An 18790-nucleotide genomic window follows, 5' to 3' on the forward strand; every position below is an offset into this window, starting at 1 on the left:
TTCAACAAACAACAACAAACAAACAGCGACAAACCCAATGACTTACATTCGTGAAGAGCGTCGGAGAAAGTGAAATTTTGCATTTCACGCAGGTAAAAAAAAAAAATAAATATGAAAAAGACAGCGCCATGGTCATGGCAGAGCCAGCCCCAACCACAGCTCCAATTGAAGCTCAGTCTCCGTCTCAGTCTCAGTCTCAGTCTCAGTCTCCGTTTGAGTGCCACGCGAAGCGGACGCCACTCTAAGAAACCGAAAGTGTTTTTCCTTTTCGTTTTTATTATTTATTGTATTTCTTATGTTTATTATTCGTTTCGAGTGTGAGTGGAATCTTTAAGCAAACATTACATGTCGGCAAAGAAATTAATGATGTGTCGTCATGTCGGCATGTGGCTCATATGTCTGGGCCTTTGCCCTGGGTTATGCAAGCCAGACGACAGTGAAACTATGCAAAAATACGCAAATGAATCGCTGACGGACGCCGCCAATTGGTCACAATTTCTCGAAGATTATGTGCTGAGGTCGGTGTCGTGTGTTAGCTGTTGATCAAGATGGATTATTATAATTGATTTGTGCCCATTTGTAGCCAGAGCAGCAGCCAGCGCATGTCGAAGGATCTGGCCTATATGGGCGGCGAGATGGGCGGACCCATTAACTATCATTCCTCGGCTTACAAACGGCCTGGCAACAACATTTACATTACACGTCGCATTGGCGAGGCGGTGGAGCTGGAGCCGCATCTGCGTACGCCGGTAGAAAGCCAAGGTCCGATTGTCAACCCACAGTTTCGGCCTATGACAAACCAAATGTTGCACCAGCAACAACAACAACAACTACAGCAACAGCAGCAACAACAGCAACAGCGCCAGCAACCCGGTTTCTTGCAACAGCTCTTTGGTTTCGGTAATTCGGAGCCATCTCCGCCTCAGGCGCACCTGCGTCCAGTGCCGCTGCAGCAGCCGCCGCCGCCGCTGCCACCTCATTCGCAGCAGCAGCAACAGCAGCAGCATGGCAGCCCGCCCAACACTTTCCGAGCCGTTTCTGAAAACGATTTGTATCTGCTGGGTGCGATTGAGAAGTTGGTCTATCGTGTTGGTAAGAAGAAAGAATATAAATATAGATATTGAATTTCTTTCTATATGTATTATATAGATTTATAAATTTATATATATTTTTTTATTTTTTTTATAATATATCTATATATAATCGTCTTAAAAGCTTTACTCAACTTTTTTTTAATTTTATTTAAATATGATTTCCGTTAAATGAATTTTATATGAAATTAATTTTATTAATATATTTTGGTCTATAGTAAAAAGTTATCTTAATTATAGTTAATTTCTATCTATTTCCTTACTTTTCTAGTATTATTTAAACAAAACAATTACTGAATATCTGCCGATTTCGCTACTTTCATGTCACTTACTCGCTCTTTAAATCTCGTTTAACACTTAGCGCCTTGTGTTAACTACTTGCCTGCTTACCATGTTTACTCTCGGCTTGTTCTCTCTCTCAGCATCTCGTAAATCTTTAGTTAAATTAATTTTAAAAATTTGTTAACATCTTTTTAGTAACGTCTTTTTGTCAGTAATGCATTTTGAAGCTCTACTCTAAAAATAATTGTATTCTGTTTTCAACCTTTTTAGATTATTTGGAAAGTCGCGTGCGACGAACGGAACAATTGATATATTATCTCATGGCTGGCAACAATCAGAAGGAAGTGCGTGATCCCTGCCCAACGAATTTCACGCGGATCAGCGACAATTGCTATTATATCAACAGTCATCAGCTGGTGAACTGGAAGACGGCAAATACAGCCTGCAAGGGGCTCTCAGCTCACCTGGCCGAGTTCGAAAAGGTGTCCGAGAACGAAGAGATTATGGCCTATTTACTTAATCAACCGGCACATCGAGGCCGTGACTACTGGCTAGGTGGCCTCAATCCGGGTCTTTTGTGGATTTGGTCCAATTCCGCGAAACCCGTCAATCCGAATACAAATCTCACCTCAATTGCCATGTCACAGAAAGCTGAAAATTCTACGGCCTCCAACCTGGTAGACAGCAGCGAGGAAGCAACAGAGGAGAGCGATATACTCAACAATACAGTCCAAATAGAGGGCAAGGGACGCTGCTTGCGCCTGAGCTACAATGCGGGCAAACACAGCTATGTATACTATGGTCAGGAGTGCACTTCCAGGCATTATTATATCTGCGAGCACGAAGACAAGACGCTTGACAATAAAATCCAGAAGATCGCGCGCGACCTGAAGCTTTTTGATTAAAACAGATTTGAATGAATATTCATATTAAAATATTTTCTAAGAATAATGTTCGATAAGACATTATGAGCTGCTCTGAATTTCAATTATGTATTGATCCGATTAGGGACTCTGAACCGGGTTCCATAGCTATATTTTAATTTAAGCCATAGACAGTTGATGTATATTTTGAATGAATTTCTTGCTTTAACAAAAAATATTATATTCGTTATATATTTATACATAATTATATAAATAAAATAATTTATAACACATATTTTTCAACGAATCTACGGTTTAAGTACAATTTAAGGATACTTTGTTTTTCTTTTCTTCTTTTTTTTTTGCACAGCAAAGCTTTAAGGAATTGCGCATATCAATTAATAATGAAAACTATCGGCTAGGCCAATCGACAAACTTAATTTGTGCATGCTATAAGCAAAATTGTATACACAGAATAGAGCTGGGAGATCTTAACTAGCAGCCAGTTATGACTTAGAGTCGCACTTAGTCGGGATACAAGTAGTCCTGCAATATGTTTTGGAAAGCTATTTTAATTTTGCCTCGATCGCGTCCATTCAGCTTCTGTATGTCGGGCAGTAGGCTCATTAGAAACATGGCATCCGAGTCGGTCTTGCAGTCGCACAGTTCCACTGGGCCGGCTGTGGCGACCGTCGTAGACGAATTGCTCAATTCCAGGCGTTGCGATGGTGTCGTCACCTGGTGGTGGGAGTGGGTGTGCGAGTGTGGTACATGCATATGACGTTGGCTCAGATAAGCACTGCTGGGCGCGGCAACAACTGCTAGACTCTCATTGTCCGTTGTGGAGGCTGCCGTTGCTCCATTGTTACCAGCGATTGTTGAGTTAGCATGCGTGGTGGTGCTCACCATGTCCACGGCCTTGCTGCTGAAGGTTGGCCGTACAAAAGAAACATTTGAATGAGTTTGCAAATTAGCAGCACCGACAGATGCCGCCACAGCTGTCGCTGCTGCGGCAGCAGCGGCACCTTGCAGCTCCTGTGACCGTGAACGCAGTGAACGTGCCTCCTCGTGGTAATTGCGGAGCTGTAAACGATTCATATGCTGCAGCCGGCTGCTACTGCTGCTGCTGGCATGTTGTTGAAAATGCTGAGTGTAGCGTTTCTCTAACGAGGAAGTGGAACTGGGTGCTGCAGCGGTAGCTGCTGTATCGTATGCTAACGAGCGAATTTCATGGTCCTCATGCTCATGATCATGCTCATCCTCATCCTGGTGTTGATGAGCGCGTTGCTCTTGGTCGGCTTCGTAGTCATCGACTGGCTCCTCGCACTCCGATTTGATGTCATTGTTGTCAAGCGTATGATTTTGAAAACGTACCCGGTGCTCCTCATCAATAATCTCATCAAGCTCCGAGTTGTTATGATCGTGCTCATCGAAATAGTCCAAATAATTGTCAAGTGGCTGCTGTTGCGGTGATTGCTGCGCCGAGTGAATAGCTCCATTGGGATTCACTTGAGTCGTGTTGCTAGTGTTGGTTGAACTTGCCGCTGTACACGTATTAACTGCTCGTTCCCGCTGCATTCGACTTGAGAGACTGCTCAGATGGGCCAATGCATCTTGTACCTGTGTGTCCAACGATTTGGGCTGTTGATGTTTTTTACGCAGGTATGGATGCAGGAAGAACATCCGGTCAAAATATGACCAACAGGGCGGAACTTTCTCTTCCAAATAGTTGGTGTATTCGCGCCGAAATGAAATGCGCAGATTAGTCCATTTGGCTAAGCTGGCACCTGGGTTCTTCTCCAACTTCAAATCAACTTCACGCCAAAAGTTCTCCACGTATGGCCGGCAAAAGTAATATTTATGTCTCGGATTATAGATGGCCTCATCGCGTTGTACAATATCGATCAGCTTGAAGACTTCCTCGGTTAGCCAGCGGGAAGAGCTCGCTGCACTTGCTGCACATGTATTTGCAGAGACGAATTGGCTAGCACTATAATCGCTAGCCATTTTGGAACACTTCCTATATGCGACCTTAGTCCGCCATTAGGCTTACATTTGATTATTTACGATTTTCCTCAGGTTTTATTGAGGTATTTTTTCGCAAAACATTTAATTGTTTTTGCAGTTTCAAGTGAATGACAAAACAGCTGCAAGCAACAGCGGTGCAGCCATCGATAATATATCGACGGTATTTTTTATCCAAATTGATATCAAAGAAACCGGACTAAGTATATATTATATTGATAGTTTAAATCAATATTCAATAGTAGTTTTCTATCTATGTTTACTTCAACATTACGTGGTAAATTATATTAAACATAATGATTATTAAATTATACATACGACATTGCAGGAATATACTTAGTTATGAAATGCGTTTGAAGTTATATTATTAAACATTTATTACAATTTAGAACATTAACATTTATGTTGCTAATTTGTCCAGAAAGTTTTCCAATTTGAATTCATATCCATTAGCAATAATCGAATGCATCATTCCAAAACATAGCTTTGAGCTTTGAGCATATCTGCAGTGTTGCATTACTCAGTTAACCATTTTATTTACATATATCGATATCGATATTACCCAATGTGTATGTGGTGCGAGTGTTTTCCTTTTCTTTGCCCGTATTTGTTGTTAAATAAAAAAAGATTGTGTAGAAGTTGCTTTCACACTAGCTTTAACAGTTAAAAGGATTAAATTACATTACAGCATTACAGCAATAAACATATTATTATTGATTTCGCCTGGTACATTTGGTTAACCAACACATAATCTTCTGCCAGACACTCATACTGCGCCGCTCCAAAGTGGAGAGCAGTCAAATTGTACATATTGTTTATATACAGAATATTGATATAAACGCCATAAAAGATTGATGCGTTACCGTTACCGGCGACATCGATATGGCAGTCAAGGTGCAGTTCGAAATTGGTCACACGTCAAAGCTGCGCAACAAAAAACATCCGTTGGCCTTCACCCATGACTGGGAGATTTATGTACAAGGCGTAAATAAAGCAGAAATAAGTGCATTCGTTGACAAGGTTGTCTTTATACTGCACAATTCTTTTCCCAAGCCAAAACGTGGTAAGTGTTAACATTCGTATTTGTTTTCAATTTGCGCGCCAAAAAAATCAATTAATATTATCTCATTTTAGTTATCAAAGAGCCGCCTTATGTCATACAGGAATCGGGCTACGCCGGCTTTATATTGCCTGTCGAGATATATTTTCGAAATAGAGACGAGCCGAAGCGCATCATGTATCAATACGATTTGGATCTGCAAAATTCCGGTCCACCTCGACATCGTGTTGAAGTCAAAACGCATGTTTTTGAGGCGCCTTCGGAGGAATTTCGTGCGAAATTGATGCGTGGAGGTGGCGTACCGGTTTTTGGTGCAAACATTGCTGCTGCAAGCAGCCTAAACCGAACGGTGTCACCTAGTGAACCGCCCGGATCAGATTTAAACGTGGTCAAGGCGAAGGGTGGTAGCAGCAGCAGCATGATAATTGAGTCAGCATCTACCAAGAAACACAAATCGCGCGCTGATGAAGGCAAGGTTAGCACCTTCTCTGCACTCTTTGGCTCACCCATTACAAAAGGCAGTGCGCCTGGTGGTAATCTGCCATCTATAACTGCATCCAAACATTCACCAGATGCCAAGGCGTCAACGGGCTCTAGTAGCGGAAAGATTGGCACACATGATGGTAAGGAGAAGTCGAGTAGGGAGCGCGATAAGTCCAACAGTTCTGACAAGCCGCGCGATAAGGACAAAAAGGAACGACATGGTCGCGATAAAGAGCGAAAGTCTGGCAAATCGGAGAGCGGCAGCAGCAAGCATGACAAAGACAAGGAGAAGTCCAAAAAAGATAAAACACGCGACAAGGATCGGGAACGCGAACATAGTAGTAGCAGCACGCTTACTGCAGCTGCTAGCGCATTAGTCCGCCGCACTGTCAGCCCTAAGGCGGGCGGTCGAAGCAGCCTAGCCGAAATGAGTCCCAAAAAGCCAACAGCGGACAGTGCAGCTGGTACACCAAATGCTCGTTTTAAGGAGCGCGACGACCACAAGTCTTCTGGGAAATCGGAGTCAAAGGACAAAGAGCGCAGCTCAAACAAAAAATCGAAAAAAGAGAAAAAAGACAAGGAGCGTGAGCGCGAACGGGAAAAACAGCGAGAAGAACGGGACAAAGATAAGCGGTCACTTAAAGATGAGCGTGGACACGGCGACAGTCCGGTCACCGGCAACAGTAGTAGCAATAACAACCAAACACAACAAGCACAGACGCAACAATCTCAAGCCAGCTATGAAACTATAAAGGCCACCGGCAAGGCCACCCCCAATTCGCTGGGCAGCAGCACAAGTGCCAGCAGCCTTGCTTCCAGCAGCGGTAAACGTGTTTACGACAAGGACGAACTGCCAGTGCCACCACAACAATCAGGTGCTGCTCCAACAAAGGGCGTCGAAAAAGGAGTCGATGCCAAAAGTGAGAAATCAACGAACAGCAATGGCAATAGCAACATGGACAAGAAATCGCACAAGCACAAGAAAAAGGATAAGAGCAAAGACAAAGAAAAGGACAAGGAGAAAGACAAGGACCGCAGCGAGCGCGATAAGGAGAAAGATAAGGAGCGCGAAAAGGACAAACTCAAGGATCGGGAGAAGGATAAGTCACAGCAGCAACAGCCAATTGTATCGGATAAATCAACAACAGTAGCAGCGTCTGCTGGAGCAACGGATGCATCCCCGAAGACGGAACTGAGTAGTCAGCAGCAGACTGAAGCAAGCACGGAAAAAGCAATACCAGTGACCAGCAAGAAGGAGAAACACAAAAAATCGAAAGATAAGACCGCCAGCAAAGAGGAAAAGCGACAACGAGAAACTGACAGTAAGCATAGCAATAAGCAGGCGGCGACACCCACATCTGGCACAGGAGCAGGAGCGGCACAGACGCCAATTAAGGGATCAAGCAATTTGGATTTGAGCGACATGGATTCGGCACAATCGGCTCCAGACTTGGCAGCCACCAATGCCTTGGCGGCGGCAACAGCTGCCACACTCCAACATTCAGATAGTTCCAATAGCAGCTTTCCTGATTTGCCAGCAAAGTGCACCCAACAGAAGAGCTCAATGGGCGCAAAAGGCGCACAGAATAGTGCGCAGCATGCGAAGGATACCAAAGCGGCTGAAAACACTGGCAAGGAGCAAAAAGGCAAGTCAAAATTAGCCGAAAAGTCGGAAAGGACAGAAAAGCTGGACAAGTCCCCAGATGCCAAGGCTGAGAAGGTTGAGAAGGCAGAACTTAAGGAAGAAAAGAAACGCAATCGACGCAATTCTCAAAACAGCAACAGCGGCAATAGCAGTACCACCTTCATTGAGCCACCATTGAAATCGACAAAAAAAGAGCAGACAGCGAGTAAATCAGCGCGTGAGAAGTCCAAGTCGCCGTCTCTGCGGCAAGGATCAATAGCACCAGCAGCAGCTACAGTGCCAGTGAGCAACAATAGCATTAACTCCTCGCCGAGTAGCCATAACAACAGCAACAGCAACAGCTGTCCGGCTATAAACAACAATAATAGCAATAGCAGCCATTCACCTGCAGAGCCACTGAATCAACCACTGAGTGGTGGCGGTAACAGCACGCCTCTGCCCACTGAATACCTAAGCGAACTGCAAGAGCTGCATCACAAGATTATGACGTTGCAGGACAACGAGGAGCTGCAGCAAGTTGTTGAAATGATTGCCGCCACCGGCTGCTACGAGATCACACACAAAACCTTTGACTTTGATCTGTGCAAATTGGATCGTGGCACCGTGCAGCGACTCCAAGAGTTCCTTGCGACGTCCGTGTCGTGACCCAAAATGGGACCAACGGGCTCATCAGCGGCAACAGCGGCTTACAGCTAAACGAGATGTACACTCATCAACCAATCTCTCATGCACTTAACCAAATAATCTTTACAATTACAATTAGTTAAAGCAACTGAAATGCAAAGCGAATGTCCCCAAATTTTAAATACACCCCAAGTTCTATTGGCAACGTGTATATTGGTATTACGTTTTTCATGGCCATTTGACCGGTTAGTTTGTAAGTTCTCAATTAGAACAGGTATTTCAAAGTCTATGCCGTAAAGTATGCGATACTTTTTAAACACACACAGATAGACACGCCCCTTTAGAGCAAGGCTATCTTTTTAGAAACACTACATGCAAATTAGTTTAGAAATCATAACTATAATGTCCTGTTTCGATCTTAGTATACATTTTTTTTAATTTCTTATTTGTTTATAACATGATGCTATTTCTTTTTCAATAAATATTTATTGATTTTCTTTTTGTATTTTTCTACAAATAAATTATGATTTTTTACTTTCTTTTTGGACTAAAATAAATAAACAATTTTTTTTAAATAATCAATATAAAAATATTGAGAAGCGAACAAGAAAGCTCAATCTTTAGCAGTCAACCCAAAGTTAAGATTCGTACTGTGTGCGATATATATTATAGTTACTTATATAAATATAAGTATATATTAATGAAGTATAAAAGTTAAACATATACATACATATATATTTATATACACATGCAATACATTTTAACAGACCATAAAATCGAACGTGCCATTGAAAATATTGACAACATGAAGAAACGTACAAGAAGTGTTATAGCCCATTACTCAGAAAATCCGTTTAAATATGGTTAACATATGTTTCGTATTGGTTTGCCGATCTACAATATATATATATATACACATATATATCTGCCTGTTGGGATTTAAGGCCAGGCGTGTGCAAGTTACAAATATCAATTCTTTTGCTAGTTATGTGCGGTTGGTTATTTACAAATAAAATATATTATATATCCTTTCATGTGTATAAAGCAATACTTATGCAGTTACGAATTTATACAGGTAGTAAAAAAAATATACCCTGGATGCATTTGTAATGAACGTAACATGTGAACATAAGTGCATAAGCATGATTTAAGAGAATATTCAAATAAAATATAGACACAACATACAAATTAATAAATACCTCCATAAAAATAATAATTGTGTATTTTTCAGTATCAAAATATTTGAGTTTTGTTTCATTAAGGAACTAAGTAGGAGAGAGCTTCAAGCTTTGAACTTAAAAGGATATGCCAAGAGCTAAATCGGCGGCACCTTAATACAGTGTTTCCGTATTCAGTACATATTAAGTATACGTAAAATATTGCGAGAGATAATAACAAAATTGAATGCAGCTTGTTTGTGCATTGACTAGATTTTTAGTCTCGGCAGTAGCAAAACTTGCGCAGCTCTGGATCACGCTCGTAAATACATTTGGCCTGGGACCCGTACTTGTTGACCCGTGAGATATCTGAGAGTTTAGTTGTGCTTTCGTGTGTGTTTAAATTGTAGGCCACGCTCGCCTCATACAGCCCCTGGCCTGGCTGGGTGACTAGTTGCACCTGATAGAACACATCGTGTACCTCTGTGTGACCGCTCAAATCGGCTAGAAAGCCATCTTTGTCACTATTCGTTTTAAATTGCAATAGTTCTTTGTGTGGCTGCAGTCGCAGCGCCCAGTTGATGCGCAGCAATTGAAGTGGTGCGCAAAACTGACGTCGTTCAAGAGTTGCCGCATTGATTGTCTCCACTATGCTGTTGGCCGCTTTGAGAATAGCGCCCTCGTAACGACTGTCATTCAATTGCAACGGCTGCCAGTTGAGGCAGGCGCACCAATGTGGCTCGATGTACGCATCCGCGCATGAACGATTGCTAGGTATGCGCTCAAAGAGCGATATGGCCCGACCTCGCGCTTGCTCCGAGATGTGTATATTTTTTGGCTGATTGGTTTCCGTTTTGATGTCATTGTTGAGGACATCGTAGCTGTTGTCAGCTGTCTGTTCATTTAGCCCAGCTGATTGCATCTCTGCACGAACAAAAAAGTATTACATAATAATAAATTCTTCTTTTTACGTATCTTACGTATACTTACGTATCAGATGCTTGAACGTGGCATGCACATCGAAGGGTGTGACGAGTCGGTGCTCATTCTCCACAAAATTGTTATACTCCTGGGGAAAGCGCTTCTTAAATGATTCAGGAAATGTGAAGCTAAAGAAAGGTAGACGTTCCTCCTGTTTGCCTTGAAGAGTGGCGCGCACTTCGGCAAATCGGTTGCCATGATCAGCCATGAATATTAGAATGGTATCATCAAGCAGAGACTTCTCCTTGAGCGACACCAGCCAATCGTGCACATCGTCGTCGGCAGCGCCCACAAGATTAATAGAATCGTGTGAGAGACCACCATGAAAGCTGAATACAAAACGTGGCGAGTCACGATACTTCAGCATAAACTGTAAAATGCAAAAAGCATCTCTAAGTAAATTACAAAATTCATTAAGTTTGATATGTGAGACTCACATTCTTGGTATAGTCGAGCATGACTAGATGATCTGGTTGGTTGCCAATACAGTTGGGAGCACTGCCACTCAGCATGTTCGAGGCCTGCATGTAAAACGTGCGCAAATAATGATCCACGGGCTGCGAATCGAAGCCATTCATGCGATACGTGAACGTACCCACATATGGCAAATCCTCATTGAATGAGGTCAAATAGCCGAGTCGCGCAAAATCCTGCCAAATCATTGGATATGCATCGACACTACCAGAGCTCGAGACCCGTTTCCTTGTTTCCGGCAGCTCCAATTCCGTGTAACCTGTGAGCAGAGGCACCAACGCCTGTGGAGTACCATCACCAACAATATTATAGCTCTGCAGTACAATGGCGCCCAGCTGCTGAGTTAAATAGGCATAACTGCGCGGTAGCTTACGTATGAAAGCATTTCGACTCAAAGAATCGAAACCAAACATCAGTACATTGAAAAATGGACTTGTCGGCAGCTCCTTCAGATGGGCTTGTTGGTGCTGTGAACTGGCAATAACAATTTCGGCAGGCAACGCAGCCACATTGGGCACTACGGGCCTTTGCACAGTGTCCCGTATACCAAACGCCATACCAAACCATTTCTCACCGCTAGCCGCATGACATGCTACACGAACGAAATCGCTCTTCTGCAGCACATATGGCTCCTTTATTCGAACGGTTCGTCCAAAGCGCGCAGTGTAGTCCGATTTGCGAATAATATCCGTATATGAGCATGTTATGTCCCCATGTACTGCAGTTATTTCGGGCTTCACAAAGCATATCGATTTCTACGAAATAATCGAATACCGAAATATATACTAATTGAAATTTGATATCGTCTTTATTAGCAATTTAGAAAGCTCAAATGCTTGTTTACAAGTACGAACTTCCGTTGTGGATAGCATGCAAATTCTCAAGAAGAAAACATATAAACACAATAAAACAAATATATAACCAAGTACAATAAGCATGTATTAATTAATATTTACCTCACACATAACCCAATCTGTCTGGGATCCGCATTTTATTTTATCAACCGGCATGTAAAATTTCATTATAACGGGATTATCCACTGGTAAATGGGGTTGGCGGCATTCCCCTTGATTCATGACAGACCTTATCGATCGCTCAATTATTTCACTGCAAAGTTTTACAAAGTTGAATAAATAACAAAAAGAGCGTGTGTACCTCCCGTATACATATGGATACATATATACACATACTTACATTTTAATGGTTTTATCTACATCTTCCGGCTCAGAGTTAAGCAACAGAAATGTAACAAACATTACTAATATCGTGCAGATAAGCACGAGCTTAACCACACCACGACGTATAAAGCGCATTTTAATAACAAAACAAAATATTTTTGAAACAATTCGATATGTTTGTGGTTTGCCAATGTTGAAGATAACTACATTCTGGGAGACACTATTCGCAGATTGGAGCACTTGTAAGTGCAGTTGTGTCAGAGTTCGCCAGTTGCATCAATATTAATTGTTTTTTATGCGCTGCATTTATTTCCAAATCACAATTTTGTTTAATAGCCCCGCGTTAAACCGACAGGCGAGCTGTCATACGATACCAAAAACAGTAAGACCAGATTGTGTAATACTTTAATTATCTGGTATTTTTAACATGCTTTCAGCGGTTTTACCTACTTTTATTGTTCCGTCCGGCAGCACTGTTATTTAAAATATCGACAGTTCTAATTTAAAAACAAAATAAATTAAGCAAAACAAAGAAATTTAATTAAATTAAATAATTAAATTAAATTGAAAATGTATTGTTAATCATAAAATGTAAAGCTTAGTTACTATTAAAAATATATTATTTCACAAAATGAAAAATAAACTTAGATAAGACTTAACCATAAATAACCCATTAATATTTTTGTCTAAGCCGTTATCTTAAGTATTTTTAAAGCACGTAAATAAGTATTGAACAACAATGGCTATAAAATAAACAGTGCTTATCACAATAAAATAAAATGCATAGGTGGTAAACTGTTCAAACGTGTTCAACTGAAGATTCGCACTCTCGGAGACGACGACAAGAGTGAGCACAGTTTGTAATATCAGTGCAATGAGTGTGTTTATGCCAAAGATCAAGGCAAAGCTATCCTCAGCCAAACTTTTGGCCAGCTCGGCGCTGCAACAGAAGAAAAGAACCTTTGCTCTGAAGAAATGGGCTAAAACGTAACCTAGACTAACCTGGCCACCGTGATAGTATATCCAAAAAGAGCTCCAAACAGCACATAACCCAGATATGACAAATAAATATTAGTGGTCCACGATGCAAACAATATGCAGACACCCTCTAAAATTGCCAGCACAGCTAACGATAAAAGGCTGGCGTGTGTTTTTAAACGTCCTGCGTGCAAATAGCCCGCCATTAGAGAGAAGAGAGCAGCTAGTGCAGTAAGGGCGGCGTCTACGCCCCCATTCCAAACAATCTATACAAGTATTATAATAAGAATTTCAATTGACTAACTTTATACTCACCTTTGGCTCGTTTGCAAACGATTTCCACAGAACTTGTATGTAGGTTGTTACTTGCAGATAGCCAGCCAGATTGATCGCATACCACAAGCTCCACTGTAGAACCAGGACATTTGTATAAGCACTGTGGAAGTGCAACCACAGCAGCTGCAATGGTTGAGCACGGTCCTTCTTGGCCATCGAGAGTTCATTGGATATATTTTTAGAGATTTCATTCGAGAGTTCATTGGATATATTTTTAGAGAGCTCAGGTGCATCCGTTTCCTTATCAACGGCTCCACTGACTGCCATTTGTTGATGGAAATACAAGCTCTGCTCCACTCTGGGCAGTAAAATGGTCCATAGGAGGGCTAACACTTGTGCTGTGTGATACAAATTTGATATATCATATTTTATAAAATATAAGGAATACTAACAGCCAACAGATATGTACATCAACTGTTGATAGTTCATCCAATCAAAGCCAATGAGCAGCTGAGCCAATAGCCCTGCCACAAGTTTTCCCACAAACATGGCAGCTCGTGTATGGGATGTGACACGGGGATAATACTTCTTATCGACCTTGGCATATATATAGGAATAATATGCTACCTCGGTGGCCTGATAGAAGCCATAGAATACCTCAACGACTTGCAGACCCAGCAACGTGCTCGTAGTTAGCAGCACAGTCCAAACAATAATTCCTGTGAGGGCGTTGGCAATAATCATGGGCTTGTATCTGTATAGAGGTTATTTGAATTGTAAATGTGTGTGAGTAAGTGTGAGTGAGTGTATTACCTGAGAAAATCAGTGATCAGGAAAACAACAATCAGCAGCGATAGATAGGAATAAGTTCCGATTGGGTAGACACTACGGTTCACTTGATCCTGTGTCACATTATACCACTCGCCTAGCAAAATTTCAGAATGATAGGGCTCCGAGGGCCGCAACTCACGTAAAAACCCAAATACACAAAGCACACCAGATATCTTCAACCAAGAATGCTCCATGTCTAGTTCTAATGCTATTGCTTGTACTAGTGCTTGTGTTTGATCAACACTATCTAATCAACGAGTTGGTCAAACTCGACTAACTAGCTGAGGCTTGAGTGATCGGACGTAGCATACAAATAATTAAAATAATTGCACATAGCTTTTTATGGGGTTACAAGTTAAACAATTCACATACATAGGTATTTATATACCTAACCGTCTATATTTATTGTAATCAGCACTGTAGTCCACAGATTAATGTGTTAGACGGGAAACGCGAAAATTTTCCCTAATCACAGGCACAATCTTTCACATACAACTAGCTAGTTGTAAAAATTCACACAGTAAAAAATCTGTGCAGTCGGTATAAATAAGTTTAGAGCGTTTAAGATTACCGTGCAGGCAATTTAATAAGTTTAAATTATTAAAAACAACAATGGGAGGGGGCTTTTTATACCCTGAACCCATTGAAAATGGGAAGGTCAGGTTATAATGGCTTTATTACAATGTACGTAACCGGCAGAAGCAGTCGTGGCAGACCCTATAAAGTATATATATGTTTGATAAGGCTCAGATTCCAGAAATGTAACAGTTCATCCAAGAGGCGGCGCGCGCTATCAAGCGGTCATGTGTTAAACTCCAGTTGACGTTGGGCGGCTTTTTTAATATTTTTATTTTTTTTAATTTGATGTGAGTATATTGGTAGAGATGAGGCGCACTGCGTAGCAGATGTTGGTTTAAGTCCTTCTTTATTTTTAACGCCAAATAGAAGCTATAAACAATAATTGCTTCAGGGTATTTCCTAGTCTAGCACCCCGACTAGAGCTTTCTTACTTGTTTATAGCTATTATAAGACAAGATTGTTCTAGTCAGAACTGCACGACTAGGAGTTACGCTATTTGTTGAGCCAATAAAGACGGCTGTGCCTCTCCTCTCTATATTGAAGATGCCGAAAAAATTATCTATATCGCTCTAGTCCATCAAGTTTACGATATATACTCAAATAGACAATAAAAAGATGGGATAAGTTGTTGAGTACTTGAAGCAAACCTAATCGTGAGAGTACAAGTCCATAGATTTTAATGCATTAATACATACAGACAGCGCTCATTCAGTTATTGATCCTGATCTAGAATAAATATAAATTAAGGGGCAAGAACGTGACTTCTTTTGTATGTTATTTCCGTGTTAATGACACCTACACGCCCTGAATTGCCATTTTTAATAGACTTAGGGTATAATGAGATAATACAAATCGAAAGATAATTGCCCTTGTCCGGTAATGGAGTCAAGTAGTAAAGAATTTAAGCAAATTACATATAAGTGATAATGTTCGTCGATTGTTCATTATTTAGTTATTACTAAGTAATCGAGAATGTGCTGTTTTACACGTATAAAAGTTAATTACACCCTTAACCCATTTAAGATTTCAATGGTTTTGATATATTGTTTGATATATATATTTGATTCGGAGCAACAACTATTAAGCCCTTGTCTCATCCCATACACAAGCGGTCATACCTGTCCCAGATGCTTTGATTGGATGAACTATCAATGCGGATGCGCCTGAACTCTCTAAAAATATCTATAAAAAACATTTCAATGAACTCTGAACACAGTAAAAAATTCAATAAGATTTAGTGCTGGTTATACGATTGGTACTATCGGTGCTATTGACGCTGTAGTATAGTTCGAAGGAAGCATGACTCCAGAACAAGAAAAACAACAAATTAACCAAATCCAAATGTATTTCAAGTACTTTATTTATTTGTGCCCCTTGCATTCGTATTTTCGTTTCTATATACTGCTAGTTGGTATAACTTGACAACGAGAACTATTAAGTACAATAAGCTTCAACGAAATGATTTTAACCTAAACCAATATATAGAAGCTCTAAATATTTATAATAACATATCATATAGTATAACATATCATTATAGTATTAAATAAAATGAAAATGATTGAAAAAATTGTATAGGTTCTGCTTACCGAAGGAATGCTAATAAGAATTTATCTAAAAAACTCGCTAATACGACGATATACCTCTAAAATCTATTCTAAATTTTCAGTTTTTGTGTGGACCTCCTGCAATCCGCGCTGCCATATATGCTCAACCAACACAGATATAAAGTATATGATGGCCACAGCTATGAAATAGAACGCATAGACCGCGTATTGGTCCACGGGGTTAAGTTCAAAGCCCGTCTCGGAGACGACAATAACGGTGAGCAGCGACTGGAAGACCAAAGCGAGCAACGTGTTGATACCAAAGACCAGACCAAAGCTTTCCTCCTGCAGATTACGAGCCACCTCCGCGCTGCAAGTAAGCAATAAACCACATCTCATATTGTTTAAGTCATAGGAATTACTGTTTTTTACGCACCTGGCCACAGTAATAGTAAAGCCGTAGAGTCCTCCAAATATGACAAAACCCACATAGGACCAATATATGTCATTGGTCCAGCAACAGATAAGAACACTGCTACCTTCCAGCGCCGATAGCACTGAGAGCACCAGCAAACTGGCTCTTGGCCTTAAGCGACCGCTGTGCAAATATCCAGCAGCCAGAGCACTTAATGCTGCTAAGGCAGTCAGCACAGCATCCACGGCACCATTCCACGCAATCTGCGGCTCGGGCTCGATAAACTTCCATAGCACCTGCATATAGTAGGTGACCTGCAGATAGCCGGCCAGGCCAATGGCATACCAGAGACTCCACTGTACAACACGCGGATTTGTGTAGGCATTGTGAAAGTGTTGCCACAGCAGATGCATGGGACTAGATTGCACCTGCGGGCTGCTCATCTGTTGGCTGACCCGATCGGGCTCCAGCTGCAATTGATTTGATTGAGGAGCCGCCGTTGACGACTCTCTGAGTGGCGCGCGATGAAAATAGAGACTCTTATCAACTTTTGGCAGTCCGAACGCCCATAGCATAGCCAATATTTGTGCTGTGTTGAAGCATAGATAACTCTTAATTATTTCGTCATTAATCGTTTTAATTGATCTCTACTTACTGGCTAGCGTTATGTAGTTGAGTTGCCTGTAGTTCATCAGCTCCAGATTGATCATCAACTGAGATGTTATCCCAGAGATCAGTTTGCCAGCGAACATCGCAGCACGGGTGTGGGAGGTGACGCGTGGATAATACTTTTTGTCCACCTTGGCATAAATGTACGTATAGTAAGCCACCTCGGCGGCCATATACGTGCCATAGAAGAACTCCAAAATTTGCAAGGATAGCAAACTGGTTGTCCAAATGAGCATGCTCCATATTATTACGCCAGCTGCACCAATGGTAATTATCAAAGGTTTATAGCTGGAATTGTGAAACCAGAAAACAAATATATATTCTAAATAATAATATATTGTTTATGGTTTATATAAATCAGTTGCTTAATTCGTAAACATAGCTGAATTCATATACAAAAACTTGCATGATATGATTTGATTTTATGATATTGATTGATACTCTAGATATATAGCTATACGGTTTAGTTATATTATATATTTAGATATTTAACTTTAAAGGATAGACAAGTAAGTATATATGTATACACATTTTAAATAAAATTATTCAATTTTCGAAACGCTTACCGTAAAAAGTCGGTTATAAGAAACACAAAAACCAATTGAACCAGATGTGAATAAGTGCCCACCGGATAAACATCTTGTGTAAGCTTTAATTTAAAAACATTTTCTATATAGTTTAAAACTGATTTAGCTTAAAGCTTACTTGTTGCTCTGTTATGTTACGCCATGGACCAAGAAGATATTCTGTTACGTACGGCTCAGAGGGTCGAATTTCTCGAACGAAGCCAAATACGCAGAGCAGGCACGAGATTTTTAGCCATTCCTTCATTTCTTAACTGTTAGACGTAACGTAACTTAACGTCACGTAATGCACGGCAATGTAACGGTCACACAACACGTATTATGCTATAGAATGCTGTTATTTTAATCATCTACATCAGCAATCCGCTGCGTTCGATTTGAATGAATATGCAGTGTATTTTTTTTGCATGCTTTTACACTTGTTTAATTTTAGAACCTCGAAGTGCGCTTCTTGGAACCGTCGACCTGCAGACAAGCCAGTAGGCGTTTAATCTAATCGTTAAGTTGGCTTATAAAGATGTCATTATCTCACATTAATGCCAACACACTGATTGCTTCTTTATTATACGATTGTTAGATAATTGAAAATTTATAAGTTACAAAACGCAGCACTCGTCGCGTTCACTTCGACGTTTCACGACCAATTTGCCGGCTTGCGATACGAAAGTAAGCAACATTTTGAATGTCAGCGATACATAAAGAAATGAGAGCATATACACACATATATGTATGTTTGTAAACACTAGGTCAGCCTGAATACGGGATACCCTACACCACATGCAACCACTGCACTCACAATATACAGACCTAAAAAATTCGGCTATGCGCTGATGTTGTCGCCGCCACTGGTTGACTTAATTGATTTGTGAGCAACAACAGCGTAATTCGATTCAATTTATTTGATTTGTTTTTGTCAGCACAAAATGTTTTTCAATTTCATATCGTTGACGATTGTTACATCACAAATGAACATGCATGTGCAGCAAACAGCTGTGCGCTGTATTTGGTTGGCAACGCGATGTGAAAAACAGCTGTTAGCACCTCATCTGTG

The 18790-nt window shown here is 40.9% G+C and overlaps 6 protein-coding genes across 7 annotated transcripts; 2 read left to right on the top strand and 4 right to left on the bottom strand.

The window, feature by feature from the left end:
- The first annotated feature begins 384 nt into the window (after positions 1-384).
- On the top strand, positions 385-2298 carry LOC111602999 (mastermind-like protein 2). Its single transcript, XM_023320397.2, has 3 exons — positions 385-518; positions 584-1092; positions 1644-2298. Exons 1-3 carry the CDS (start codon positions 385-387, stop codon positions 2276-2278), a joined length of 1278 nt encoding a protein of 425 aa, XP_023176165.2. The 3' UTR covers positions 2279-2298.
- Positions 2299-2550: 252 nt separating this feature from the next.
- On the bottom strand, positions 2551-4585 carry LOC111602972 (LIM domain-containing protein A). Its single transcript, XM_030222845.1, has one exon. The coding sequence runs from the start codon at positions 4241-4243 to the stop codon at positions 2762-2764; it is 1482 nt and encodes a 493-aa protein (XP_030078705.1). The 5' UTR covers positions 4244-4585; the 3' UTR covers positions 2551-2761.
- Positions 4586-4784: 199 nt separating this feature from the next.
- LOC111602996 (protein AF-9) lies at positions 4785-8470 on the top strand. The gene is made up of 2 exons (XM_023320392.2): positions 4785-5324; positions 5396-8470. Exons 1-2 carry the CDS (start codon positions 5144-5146, stop codon positions 8092-8094), a joined length of 2880 nt encoding a protein of 959 aa, XP_023176160.2. The 5' UTR covers positions 4785-5143; the 3' UTR covers positions 8095-8470.
- An 807-nt stretch (positions 8471-9277) lies between these two features.
- On the bottom strand, positions 9278-12247 carry LOC111602960. The gene is made up of 5 exons (XM_023320336.2): positions 11880-12247; positions 11642-11792; positions 10649-11440; positions 10221-10581; positions 9278-10154 (listed from the first exon to the last, which is right to left on the bottom strand). The coding sequence occupies exons 1-5, from the start codon at positions 11996-11998 to the stop codon at positions 9508-9510; spliced, it is 2070 nt and encodes a 689-aa protein (XP_023176104.2). The 5' UTR covers positions 11999-12247; the 3' UTR covers positions 9278-9507.
- A 315-nt stretch (positions 12248-12562) lies between these two features.
- Positions 12563-14416, bottom strand: LOC111603021 (thiamine transporter 1). The gene is made up of 5 exons (XM_023320451.2): positions 13931-14416; positions 13570-13871; positions 13157-13515; positions 12866-13107; positions 12563-12803 (listed from the first exon to the last, which is right to left on the bottom strand). The coding sequence occupies exons 1-5, from the start codon at positions 14140-14142 to the stop codon at positions 12563-12565; spliced, it is 1356 nt and encodes a 451-aa protein (XP_023176219.2). The 5' UTR covers positions 14143-14416.
- Positions 14417-15899: 1483 nt separating this feature from the next.
- On the bottom strand, positions 15900-18601 carry LOC111602980 (thiamine transporter 1-like). 2 transcript variants are annotated; one of them, XM_023320374.2, is made up of 5 exons: positions 17861-18601; positions 17722-17804; positions 17142-17443; positions 16508-17075; positions 15900-16441 (listed from the first exon to the last, which is right to left on the bottom strand). In XM_023320374.2, exons 1-5 carry the CDS (start codon positions 17984-17986, stop codon positions 16177-16179), a joined length of 1344 nt encoding a protein of 447 aa, XP_023176142.2. In that variant the 5' UTR covers positions 17987-18601; the 3' UTR covers positions 15900-16176. The 2 variants fall into 2 exon arrangements, with proteins under 2 accessions (XP_023176142.2, XP_023176143.2); XM_023320375.2 differs by having other exon boundaries at positions 17722-17794; positions 17861-17935.
- Positions 18602-18790: the final 189 nt, after the last annotated feature.

The sequence above is a fragment of the Drosophila hydei genome, unplaced genomic scaffold (assembly GCF_003285905.1).
Source record: "Drosophila hydei strain 15085-1641.00,03,60 unplaced genomic scaffold, DhydRS2 tig00000063-arrow-pilon, whole genome shotgun sequence".
NCBI classification, from domain to species: domain Eukaryota; kingdom Metazoa; phylum Arthropoda; class Insecta; order Diptera; family Drosophilidae; genus Drosophila; species Drosophila hydei.

Bases quoted from the DNA above. Each gene is read 5' to 3' on its own strand.
- LOC111602999 (XM_023320397.2), top strand. From the start codon at position 385: ATGTGGCTCATATGTCTGGGCCTTTGCCCTGGGTTATGCAAGCCAGAC. The intron at 519-583 runs GTCGGTGTCGTG...GCCCATTTGTAG, and splicing joins CTCGAAGATTATGTGCTGAG to CCAGAGCAGCAGCCAGCGCA. The intron at 1,093-1,643 runs GTAAGAAGAAAG...CAACCTTTTTAG, and splicing joins GAAGTTGGTCTATCGTGTTG to ATTATTTGGAAAGTCGCGTG.
- LOC111602972 (XM_030222845.1), bottom strand. From the start codon at position 4,243: ATGGCTAGCGATTATAGTGCTAGCCAATTCGTCTCTGCAAATACATGT.
- LOC111602960 (XM_023320336.2), bottom strand. From the start codon at position 11,998: ATGCGCTTTATACGTCGTGGTGTGGTTAAGCTCGTGCTTATCTGCACG. The intron at 11,793-11,879 runs GTAAGTATGTGT...AAAACTTTGCAG, and splicing joins GTAGATAAAACCATTAAAAT to TGAAATAATTGAGCGATCGA. The intron at 10,582-10,648 runs GTGAGTCTCACA...TGCATTTTACAG, and splicing joins TGCTCGACTATACCAAGAAT to TTTATGCTGAAGTATCGTGA.
- LOC111602996 (XM_023320392.2), top strand. From the start codon at position 5,144: ATGGCAGTCAAGGTGCAGTTCGAAATTGGTCACACGTCAAAGCTGCGC. The intron at 5,325-5,395 runs GTAAGTGTTAAC...ATCTCATTTTAG, and splicing joins TTTTCCCAAGCCAAAACGTG to TTATCAAAGAGCCGCCTTAT.
- LOC111602980 (XM_023320374.2), bottom strand. From the start codon at position 17,986: ATGAAGGAATGGCTAAAAATCTCGTGCCTGCTCTGCGTATTTGGCTTC. The intron at 17,805-17,860 runs GTAAGCTTTAAG...TTTAAATTAAAG, and splicing joins GTAACATAACAGAGCAACAA to CTTACACAAGATGTTTATCC. The intron at 17,076-17,141 runs GTAAGTAGAGAT...GCTTCAACACAG, and splicing joins CAACTACATAACGCTAGCCA to CACAAATATTGGCTATGCTA.
- LOC111603021 (XM_023320451.2), bottom strand. From the start codon at position 14,142: ATGGAGCATTCTTGGTTGAAGATATCTGGTGTGCTTTGTGTATTTGGG. The intron at 13,516-13,569 runs GTTAGTATTCCT...TGTATCACACAG, and splicing joins GATGTACATATCTGTTGGCT to CACAAGTGTTAGCCCTCCTA. The intron at 12,804-12,865 runs GTTAGTCTAGGT...CTTCTGTTGCAG, and splicing joins TATACTATCACGGTGGCCAG to CGCCGAGCTGGCCAAAAGTT.